This window comes from Myotis davidii, unplaced genomic scaffold (assembly GCF_000327345.1).
Source record: "Myotis davidii unplaced genomic scaffold, ASM32734v1 scaffold211, whole genome shotgun sequence".
Taxonomy (NCBI): Eukaryota; Metazoa; Chordata; class Mammalia; order Chiroptera; family Vespertilionidae; genus Myotis; species Myotis davidii.
In genome coordinates, this window is record NW_006282523.1 from 1,549,108 (window position 1) to 1,560,255 (window position 11,148).

The 11,148-nt window shown below is 58.2% G+C and overlaps 1 protein-coding gene and 1 non-coding gene across 2 annotated transcripts; one reads left to right on the forward strand and one right to left on the reverse strand.

Moving 5' to 3' along the window:
* Nucleotides 1-553: 553 nt before the first annotated feature.
* On the forward strand, nucleotides 554-10,066 carry NARF (nuclear prelamin A recognition factor). The gene is made up of 11 exons (XM_006753085.2): nucleotides 554-561; nucleotides 895-1,036; nucleotides 3,337-3,480; nucleotides 4,310-4,442; nucleotides 6,181-6,315; nucleotides 6,470-6,588; nucleotides 6,838-6,967; nucleotides 7,619-7,682; nucleotides 8,392-8,529; nucleotides 8,795-8,952; nucleotides 9,707-10,066. The coding sequence occupies exons 1-11, from the start codon at nucleotides 554-556 to the stop codon at nucleotides 9,946-9,948; spliced, it is 1,413 nt and encodes a 470-aa protein (XP_006753148.1). The 3' UTR covers nucleotides 9,949-10,066.
* A 766-nt stretch (nucleotides 10,067-10,832) lies between these two features.
* On the reverse strand, nucleotides 10,833-10,904 carry TRNAQ-CUG. Its single transcript has one exon. It is a non-coding gene; the product is annotated as a tRNA-Gln (tRNA).
* Between the last annotated feature and the right edge of the window lie 244 nt (nucleotides 10,905-11,148).

Genomic DNA, 11,148 nt, shown 5'->3' on the forward strand with positions numbered 1-11,148 from the left:
GGCCCGGATGGTGCCGCCGCGGACCTGGACTGCGCAATCGGCTCTAGTTCTCAGAGCGCCGAGCCAGCCATTCAAAATGCTTTTTTTCTTTTTGAAGCCAAAATCCCCAGAAAAGTAGAACAACCTGTTACCTCTCAGGGCCGGCAGAGCAACCCCCATTCTGGAAGTCAGCCATTGATACGATGTTTTTCGGGTTGTTTTTTAACTTTGCAAAAAACGTAAGTGCTTGTAGTAACGAAACAATCCAGAAGTGTGGCCCGCCTCGCCCCCTGTGTAACCACGGTAACTCGGCGGCCTTCCTCCGTTTCTAGGCCGCCCCGCAGCGCAGGCAGAGGGATTGTTTTGTTTTTGTTTTTCTAACTATTGGATCGCATCGTGAATGCTATTCCATCAGTTGCTCCTTTTTGTAACCTAACATGACGCGGGAGGCGGCTTCTCAGAGCGTTCCTTGTGTTTCTAGTTCATTGTGTTCCAAGCCCATGTGTGTCCAGGTAGTCGGGCCCTAATTTACCTGCTGGTGCCAGGCACATGGTGTCCATTTCAGCGAATAGGAATGTACAGGTGAGGTGGTGGGCGGGTGTGTCCGCCAGCACACGTGCTTTTATTTTATTTCACATATATGTATATATACGTATGTGTGTGTATGTATATGATTTCAGAGAGGAAGAGAGGGAAACATCAACGATGAGAGGGAATCATTGATCGGCTGCCTCCTGCACGCTCCACGCTGCGGATCAAGCTCTCAACCCAGGCCTGTGCCCTTGACCTGAACGGAACCTGGGACCCTTCAGTCCGCAGGCCGGTGCTCTGTCCATGAGCCAAACCAGCCAGGGCAACATGTGCTTTTATTTACCTAGAAGAGATTTCCACTCACGAGGTTAATTGACAGAATAGGTATGCATTTTTTAATTCAGAGAGTCAAAGTTCTTCTATCTGTTTTCTCTGCCTTTTCCAGGAATGTAGCAAAAAAACAAAAACCGATGACCCAGAGAATGCCTCAGTCGATGCCCCGCGTCCGGCCCAGGAGAACGGAGAGGCAAGTCGAGTTTTCCGTTTCGTGTCAGCCCAGAGGAGACAGCAGCTGCTGGCTTCTCCCCTTTGGGGCTCATGTCAACCCACATCCTCGCTTTGAGGAAAAGAGAAGGGAGACGTGAGTGGGTAACGCGGTGCCTCTGCCAGGGTCCAGGCATGCAGGCCCACCAGCGGGAGGCACACGGCCTCCCAGGTAAGAGGGCCGAAGAGACTCATCCCAAAATACAGCCGAACAGACTGTCACGGGAACAAAGGCGAATGTCACCTTGGTCATTTATCAGAGACAGTGGTGTGATGCTTAAACCTCCAGTTCCTTTTTTAAAACCAAAAGTTCCATTCTGTAAAACGGGGGTTTAGGTGGGTAACGTATTCAGTGATTCAATTGTCATGGTTCTGTAAATGCATTTTTCTAACAGTTTCTTCGCCAGCTCAGTTGTGGGTTTTAAATCCCGTCGAGCAGAGAGGAGGCGGCAGTGGGGAGGTCAGGGTCACTGCGGCCCTTAGAAAGTACTGGCACCCGTTCCCAGATGGGAGGCGGCAGCCCCGGAGAAGCGAGTGTCGGTCTCTGTGGGTCAGTAGCCCTGAGAGGACATTAGTTTGACGGGTGTCCGTCTGGTCCCTGTGCACCAGCACTGCTCTGCGCTCGGGCGACTGTGCGGCTCAGTGAGTAGAGGGGGTGAGACCAGCACCCAGGGTCTAGGGCAGAAAGCAGGGACTGCCTGGGCCCTGCATCCCCGAGCAGGGGGCCTGGGCCCGCTCCCCCCCGCCCCACACCTGCCCTCTGGCTGCATCACCTGGGGCAGCCATCTAACCCTGGGAGCCCAGTTTCCTTATCAGTGACACGGGGAGTTGGGTTACTTCTCCCCCTCCCCCCGGCTTTGGTTACGGCAAGATAACGTGTACATAGCCGAAGCGGGCCCCCCGCCAGGTCAGTGGGTGGACACCCTGTTAGGTTGGGCTTGCCAGGGAAGGGCTACTGGAGTGGGCCCTGGGGTTGTGAGAATTGAGGGGAGGTGTAGGAATGGTGGGTGAGTCCAGCAAGCACACAGGAGTGGACAGAACTGGCCTGGGGGAGGGGTGGTGGGAGCCACTGAGTCCGTCAGGGTACAGATCCGATGTGTTGAAGGGCGGCTTCGGCTGGCTGAGCAGAGGGGGCATCACAGGACGCCGCGTGGGAGGCAGGGTGTGGGGCCTGGGTGGGCGGCCAGAGTGGGCCCCTCTGCAGGGCCAGTAGGGCCAGGATTCTCGGTGCAGCTCAGCAGTCTCTCGAGCACCAGCTGGGTGCCAGGCTACGTGCTCCAGACTCTCCGACACCCCCACCCCATCACTGCGTTAGAAGTGCCAACCTTGGGCCCGTTCAGACCTCAGGCGAATGCCTCTGTGACATGCTGTCCTGGGGGAGCCGCACAGTGGCAGGCACGCGGGGAGGAGGGAGGAGGCGGCGCACTCCCGTCCTGCACGGGGGGGCCCTCCAGGGCCCTCTTCACCAGCTGGTGGTTGAAGGGAAATAAATGCACAGCTGGCAGGAGCGTTTGTTCATTTGTTCAGATGCTCCCGTAGGCTCCCGAACGCTCCTGTGTTCATCCACTAAACAGTCCTGAGCGGGGCCTCGTGGAGGTGCTGGGCAGCAGAGGTGAGGGTTCCTACCCCAGAGCTTACATGTCGTGGTGAGAGTCAACACATAAATGCTAGCTGGTCATCTGGGCTGTTTGGTAGGTGCCTGTGAGGACCCCAGGGGTGAGCTGGGCTCTTGGGGAGCATTTCTGGGCTCAGGGGTGACCCAGAGCAGTTTGGCTGGAAGTGAGAGCCAGGGAGTGACTGAGACAAGGGCCGTGAGTGGTTCGAGGCGAGGCCTCTGTGCAGAGGAGGTATGGCTGTGTTTTCGTTCATCTCGGGGTCCAGCGGACCTCAGGAGCGGAGTGCCAGGCGGCAGATGACGGGGCCAAAGGGGACCCCAGGGTTCGTAGCCTGGACATCCAGGTGAGCAGGTCCCTGTTATTGAGGAGGCCCGAGGGCCCGTGCACGTGCAGTGCCCGAGCCGGCAGTGAGCTGTGCCAGGTCAGCTCCCATGGGTGCTGGGGACCTGGGTGAACTCCCTGGGAGAGCACAGCGGGCCCAGAGCGGGAACCCCGAGGCAGCAGATGGGGGGCTGAGGGAGGAAGACTGGCCAGGACACAGGCGTGCCCCTTCCCTCCCCGGGGGCGTTCGGGCGGTGTCTGCATTGTGCCTGTGCTGCTACTCCCTGAAGACCACGTGGGAGAGTCCTTAGTGAAGAATCAGGCAGGACCCGTCTTTCTCTCGTAGAAGGGAGAATTCCATAAGTTGGCCGATGCCAAGATATTCCTGAGCGACTGCCTGGCGTGTGACAGCTGTGTGACCGCAGAGGAAGGAGTCCAAGTTTCACAGCAGAACGCCAAGGACTTCTTCCGTGTTCTGAACCTTAACAAGGTAAGGGGGCCCGTGCGCACTGGCACCCTGGCCTGGAGAGGGTGGGGGTCAGAGCAGGGCATGGCAGCCTCTGCTGGGACGTGCAGGCAGCCTGGCCCTGGGTCCCGTGCCCTCATCAACCCTCTGCAGGGTCCCTCCTCAGAGAAAAATCAGCCGGCCCCGCACACTCCCTCACTGACTGGGGCACTGGCTGTGGCCGGACCACCGGCCAGGCTCCCCGGATACGGGGCGGCTTCCACCGTGCAAGGTCCTGCCATGGGCGCCTGCCTGAGGTCTCGGGTCTTCAGAGGCCAGGCGGCTGCAGTTCAGCCTCTGGGGTGTTCTCAGGCGGGGAGTCCCCTGCCCCACTGTGCACGGGCGCCGAGCCCTGGCCCGCAGGGCAGCACAGGTGCCCGGAGCCCTGGGCGCAGCCTGGCTGGTGCTTGGACTGGTGCTGCGTTGCATTTGCAGGTACAGCCTGAGACAGTGTGTTCACCGCACAGAGCTCCTCCCACGAGCGTGCGGCTCGGTGCTGCTCTGTGGCCTTCGGTGAAGGGCCGCTCCCCCCCGTAGACGTGGTGTCGAGTTACCCTCCTTCTCCGTGTCTGTTTTTCTTTAAAATGATCGTTTTCCTCCAGATATGTGAACTTGTCAGTATACTAGTGTTCTTAAAGTCGACAAAATCTCTTGGGATGTCCCATGTTTTAACTGTAACTTTCCTTCAGTGATTGTGGCCAGTGTTTGCCACTTTTGCAGTCTTTGCCCAAGATGGCCCCCTACCTCCTGCCTGTCCTGGATCTCAGTGGATTGTCCCCACCACCTGTGTGACGTGCTTCTCTGTCTCTCCTAGAAATGTGATGCCTCACAGCACAAGGTGCTGGCAGTGTCCGTGTGTCCTCAGTCTCTGCCTTATTTTGCTGCTAAATTCAGCCTCAGTGTCACTGATGCATCCAGAAGGCTCTGCGGCTTCCTCAAAAGCCTTGGTGAGGTGCCTGTGGTGTCGGCGTGAATATAGAGCGGGAGCTTGTAACTGCCTTTTCATATCCAGAGTTCAGTTTTCCGGGGCTCGGGGTGGGTAATGTCTGTGACCCTGCCTCTGACCCACGGCGGGCGGTGGCACTTGCCCCTTGCCGTGCAGCTGGATGTTGCATTACTGCCATACGGCCCCTCCCGGAGTGGCGAGTGACCGGCTTTGGACAGGGTGGCCAGGGGTCACGTGTCCTGCTGCCCTGGCTCTCGGGGCCCCTGAGGTCATCTGTGTGGTGGGGAGTGACGGCTGCAGGGAGTGGTGTCTGGTCTCCTGGGAGCTCTGAAGAGCCGGCAGGAGGGAGCGGACTTTGTCCTCTGCGGCCTCATGTGAAGCAGGAAAGGCAGCAGCTCGGCGCACAGCAGGGACTCAGATGAGAGGCGCACTGGAGGGTACTGCCCAGCAACAGGAGGGTTCCCTTATCTGCTGGTGTCGGACTAGAACGGTCCCGCCCCTGGAGACTTCACGGACCTCCTGCAGCATCAGCGGGCGGGCTCCGGAGGGAGAACTTGAGCCATTTGCCAAAGAGCAGCTTTTGTTACCCCATGGTAGCTTTCAAAGACGTGAATGCACTGGGGACCACGGACACAACGAGATGAGCCCAGACCGAGCAGGGGTGCCGGTGCCTGGCTGCTCCTGGCGCACAGCAAGGCGCCGCGAGCCGGGCTCCTGTGCGGCCCTCCTCCATCTTAGAAGCCAAGGGTGTGCTTTGTTTCACCGCAGAGCGAGCTGTTAGGTGCCATTGATCTCAGAGCGAAAGGCCTTCCTTGGACGTTAAAAACAAACAAACAGTTGGGCATAATTTGTTACTGTTAATAATGAAGGGAGAGGTATTCATTGTGGGTCTGATTCCTTAAGGTAATGGTTTTAGATGACACTTAGAATATTTACTATATTTTTTATTTTATTTATTTACTTATTTTTTGTTGATTTCAGAGAGGAAGGGAGAGGGAGAGAGAGATAGAAACATCGCTGATGAAAGAGTCATTGATTGGCTGCCTCCTGCACGCCCCTGACTGGGGATCGAGCCTACACCTGGGCATGTGCCCTTGACCGGAATCAAACCTGGGACCTTTCAGTCTGCAGGCTGACACTCAATCCACTGAGCCAGACCGGCCAGGGCTACTATATTTCTTAAGAATAACTGGCTGCTTTTAAGATTTAGACTGGCTGTAGATACTAAATTTATTTGCTTAATTTGTTTTTAATTATTGAAAATACATTCTTTTGTCTCAAGCTTATTCACCAATAGTAAGAAAACTTATTAAGAAAAAGATAGCTAAGTAAAAATCAACATAAAATTAAGATCATCATAAGGGTGTACTCAGCCAGTTTGCTTGTTTTATTTATTTTAAAGATGTCAAGGACCATTACCGACCGAAATTTATTTAGACAGTGTGCTGCGAGTGCCTTGTAATATTCCGTTAGTTTACGTGAGGAGTACGGTGAGGTGCTTACAATAAGATGCAGGGAGAAAGACAGGAAGTAGGAGAGAGTAGGTATTTTATTATGAAAAACGTGCTATTGTTTTAAAAAAAGTGCAGTCCTATACTTAGCGATCAGTGATGGAGCCGAGAGCCGAGGTGACTGCAGTGCCCAGGAGGGAAGCATACAAAATCCGCTAAGCTTGTCCCTTCGTGTCCAGACGGAGAGGGACCCGGCGAGGGGTGTGAGCTGAGGCCCTCCTTCCGCAGGGGTGCACTATGTCTTTGACATGACGATAGCCGCGGACTTCAGCATCCTGGAGAGTCAGAAGGAGTTTGTGCGTCGGTACCGCCAGCACCGCGAGGAGGAGCCCCGGCTCCCCATGCTGACCTCCGCCTGCCCCGGTGAGCCCCAGGCCGCAGCCGGCTCCGCCGTACATTCTGGGGAGGCTGGACAGGTGTCAGCTTCGCCCCGTGGACAGAGTCGCGGGAGCTCAGGGTCCCAATGTGGGACGGGAAGCAGCCGGGAGGAACTGACGCAGCCCCGGTCTCTCCCCAGGCTGGGTCCGATATGCGGAGCGCGTGCTGGGTCACCCCATCACACCCCACCTCTGCACGGCCAAGTCTCCCCAGCAGATCATGGGCTCTCTGGTGAAGGATTACTTCGCCAGACGGCAGGTAAGCCGGCCTCTTCCCGGTCAGCACGAGTGGGGAGCCGGGCCTGCCCGTGGGGCTGATGGACAGGAAGTGAGGCGAGCCAGGGAGACGGGCGGAGCTGGTGGGAACGGGGCAGCGGCTGCAGCAGGAGCTGGTCTGTGGGAGACGGGGCTCCACCCAGAGCAGCTGGGCACCGAGGAGGCGGCCGGGCAGGGTGGCAGCTGGGTGGGTTCTTCTCCGCAGCCTGGGCAGTTCGCTCTGTCTCCACAGAACCTGTCCCCAGACAAGGTTTTCCACGTCATTGTGGCCCCGTGCTATGACAAGAAACTGGAGGCCCTCCGAGAAGATGTTCCCACACCTTTGCAGAGTTCCCGGGGTGCTGACTGCGTGTTAACCTCAGGTGAGAGGTGGGCAGGGCCGGGTGGGGGTGGCTCTGGCAGGACCCCGGAGAGTGAAGAGGGCAGCACTGCTGCCAGCGTGCGCACGTGCGTGGCCCAGGCTGAGGGAGAGACAGGGCGGTGGGGGCAGTCCCACCTCACCGTGGAGTTCTGGCAGCCCAGCCTGCGCAGGGGCACGAGTGAAGTGGAAACATACATGTGCTGTGGGGATGTCACTGCAGCCTGCGCAGAGCCCTGTGCTGGGATGCAAGGGCATCTTCGGTCAGTCGAGGGCAGCGTGAGTCGGGTGCAGAGGGGAGTCCAGTGGTTCTGATTTCCGGTTGGTCTCATTCGGGCCACAGGACATCTGTAATGCAGCACCCTCCCTTGAGGCTGTCACAGAGTCTCCGCTTGGAAACAAACACATGGATTGTTTGCAGAGAGCCCTCATTGCAAGAGCAGAAAGAGGAATATACGCTTCTCTTACATTTCATTTGCGTTTTGCATTTTATTGGTGTTACTTTGCACTTGAGATGGGCCCCCTGCTGTCTGTGAGGGGGACAACATCCAAGGTCACCTTGACCTAGAATTTCCTGTGGGGAAGAAGGTAACTTTGGAAACAGCCCGAGGACGTGTGGTGTCCACGGGGCCCACCGCCTCTCGCTTGTCTGTAGGTGAAATTGTCCAGCTAATGGAGCAGAGTGACCTGTCCCCGGACGATGCCCTCGTGGATACTCTGTGAGTGGCTTTTGCAGGGAGGCCGCCTGTGGATGGGCCTCCCGTGGGGTCTCTGGGGGGACAGGGCCTAGGGCCTCCCTGCTTTACTAGGGGGCTGTGTTGAGACGTGGGCACAGGGTGGCACCTGCCCCAGGCGGTTGCCTCAGGGAAATAGCAGATTCCTTGGGTCCCTTTGCACCCAGGGCAGCAGGCTGGGTTTCTGTGGTCAGTGGTGACCCCAACCAGTCACCGGTGCTCCTGCCGTGTCCTGGGCCGGAGCATCTGCAGAGCACTCCCGGGCCACTCGGCAGTCCTGCCCGCAGTGGCACCGGGACTATGTGTGGCCCTTGGTGGGAGGCTGGACTGAGGTTTACAGACTCTTAGCCACTCGAGTGCCCATGGCCACAGCCTGTGCTGGAGCCAGGCCAACCATGGACCCTGTCCTGGTGGGGCTTAGGCAGGCGTGTTCTTGAGCCCATCTCAGAGTCCCAGGACCCCCAGCCCGAGGTTCTGGGGACACCCTGAGGCATGTGCAGCAGCAAAGGGAAGTCACTGCCTGTGTAGCTGAGCACAGCCCACTGCAGCCTGGTGGGCACAGATGACCTCTCAGGCTGATGGGGTCCTGCTGGAGCTGAAGGGCTGGTGAAGGTCTTACTTCCCATGTGGCGGCCCCGGGTCATGACACTTTGAAATCTGCTGTAATTCTTGTCGCTTTTCTCTGCCTGACGAGGTTTGGAGACGTGAAGGAGGAGGAGGTGAGGCGCCACGAGGGTGCCAGCTCCGACGGGTACCTGGCGCACATCTTCAGGCACGCGGCCAAGGAGCTGTTCAACGAGGACGTGGGGGAGCTCACCTACCGCAGCCTGAGGTGCGTCTGCTCGTACGGTCAGCACGGCCTTTAGGGTAGATTCCCCAGAGCCGGTGTGCATGTTTGTGCGTGTGTTAGCGTGTGTGCATATGTGCGTGCACGTGTTTGTGTGCGTGCTGGGGCAGGGCTGTCCTGTTTGTATAGTGTCTCCACCATCAAGGTCAAAGGCCTTTCCTGCGTTCACTCGCAGACCTTCCCGACTCAGAGTGGAAATGACAAGCGGCTGAAGTGGACCCGGCAGCGAGTCCCTGTGTCTGTGTTACAGGAACAAAGACTTCCAGGAGGTTACCCTGGAAAGGGACGGAGAGGTGCTGCTGCGCTTTGCGGCCGCGTACGGCTTTCGGAACATCCAGAACGTGGTCCTGAAGCTGAAGAGGGGCAAGTTCCCCTACCACTTCGTGGAGGTCCTGGCCTGTGCCGGGGGTAAGACTCGCCCCCGGCGTCGTGGGAGTGGTCCCTCCGCGCCCACCCTGAGCCTCACTCGGTCTCCACGGCTTTGCCCTCGTTATGACACAGTGGCACCTCCCTTTCCTCACACCCACCTCGTGAGAAAGAGCAGGTACTCGGACATCACCTTGGAAACTGTGGTTCCAGGCTGAGGGGCCCCTGAAGGGCCTCAGGAGGGGTGTCCAGCACCCACAGTCGGGGCAGAGCTGGGCTGCCTCACCGCTGGGCTCTGCTGGGAAGTGAGCAGAGTCTCTGCCTCGGACAAGGGGGGAGAGAGGCCTAGCCAGGGCAGAACCGTGCTTCAGGTTCTCTTAAGTGAATGTTTATCCTGTGAATCATGACATCACCTAAGGCATTTGAGAGGACGCGGCTCCCGTACAGGAGGCCAAGCTTCCGGGCGTGTGGGCTCCTGGGTGCAGCGGGTGGGGGGCAGCGCACTGTGTGCTGCAGACACCAGGACACAGCTGCTCGTGCTGTGTCTGCTCCTGGCTCGCTGAGTTCCAGGGACGCGAATCCAGATGTGAGCACACAGCCCTCGGGTCGAAGGGCAGCGGATTATTGTGGTTTCAGGTAAAGGCGTGTCCTGGGCCATGGAAACAGGACAGAGCAGGGGCCCAGACCATGAGCCTAGGACAGGGCTCCCCAGGCCGCGGGCCACCGTGCACTCCCCTCCTGCCCCTTCCCTGCAGGACGGAAGGAGGGAGAGTGAGCTCCCGCCTGTGTCTTTCAGGATGCCTAAGCGGCAGGGGCCAGGCCCAGGCAGAGGACGGGCGTGCGGACAGGGCGCTGCTGCGGCAGATGGAAGGCATCTACGCCGCCATCCCGGTGCGGCCCCCGGAGACCAGCGCCCATGTGCAGGAGCTGTACCAGGAGTGGCTGGGTGGGGCCGACTCCCCCCGGGCCCAGGCGGCCCTGCATACCGCCTACCAGGGCCCAGGGCAGTCTGCCAGCAGCCGGGACATCAAGTGGTAAAGGTCCAGTAGGCGCCCGGCCTGCAGGCGCCTGAGGAGGGGTGTCAGACGCGTGAAGGAAAGGCTTAGTGTCTTTGTCATCGCTTTGGTTTTCAGAATTCCCTGCTCCAGTCAGGCAGATGAAGGCCGGCCAAACCGCGCACGATTGGGTGAGATGGCGTCCTCTGTGTCCGCCTCTCCCCTGTGGGCCTGGTCACTCCCTTCTGCTCTAGGGAGCCCTCTGCGTTCCACAACAGCGCGCTCTGCCCTCACGTGCCATCCGCCCTAAACGAGAAGGAAGAGAGCAGTTGGCCACAGACTGACAACACAGAGATCCGCAGCCACCACAGAGCCCAGCGCCCGTGCACGTCAGGGCCGCCTGTGGAGTGAGGCCTGTGGCGGCTGGTGTTGGTCTCCAGAGCACTTGGATTTTGTTACCATGTGGGCGACCTTCTTGAACCCTCGGCCTGTTAGATTTCCCTCATTCATGTGTTACTGTACCTGTGCACCCGTCTGGGTTGATAACCGGGACATTGTGTGAAATTATCTATTTTTTGCTTTCAATCTATTTACAGTGGGGTTTCATCCTCTGTGGTAACGTAGATCCATTTCTGATTATGGAATAAACAGTTGTAGTACCTGGTGTGGGGCACTGGGTGAATGATGCTGCTGTTCCCCCAGCCAGGGCTGCGTGTGCTCTAGGCTCCACCTCACGGGGTTGTGCTCCCTTTTACTGCCTGAGCCAAAAGCCGGCCCAGGGGCCGGGGCCTAGAGGGAATAGGAGGGGACAAAGGAGGAGGAAACAAAAGGGGAAGCCCTGTTTCCATACAAAACCGCTTACAGTATAAGTTCTAAGAATCTTACTGTTCGGTGGAGGGGGTGGGGGGTGGGACAAAAGGCACACACAGGTCCCACCGAGATTTGAACTCGGATCACTGGATTCAGAGTCCAGAGTGCTAACCATTACACCATGGAACCAGACACTGCTATGGGCCCTACACATTTTGATGGGGACACAGGAATGGGAGGGTTCAAAGGCTGAGCCTGAGCTGGCTTATGGGTTGGTATTGAAAAACAGGTTACCTTCTAGCAGAGGATGGGTTCTGGGCCCAGCTCACCCCACTGCCCATCTGCTGCATATGGTGTGGGTTGTGACTGACAGAGACGGCGCCCTCCTGCTGTGCAGCCGAGCGGGGGCAGGGCCCACAGGGCCAGGCAGGCG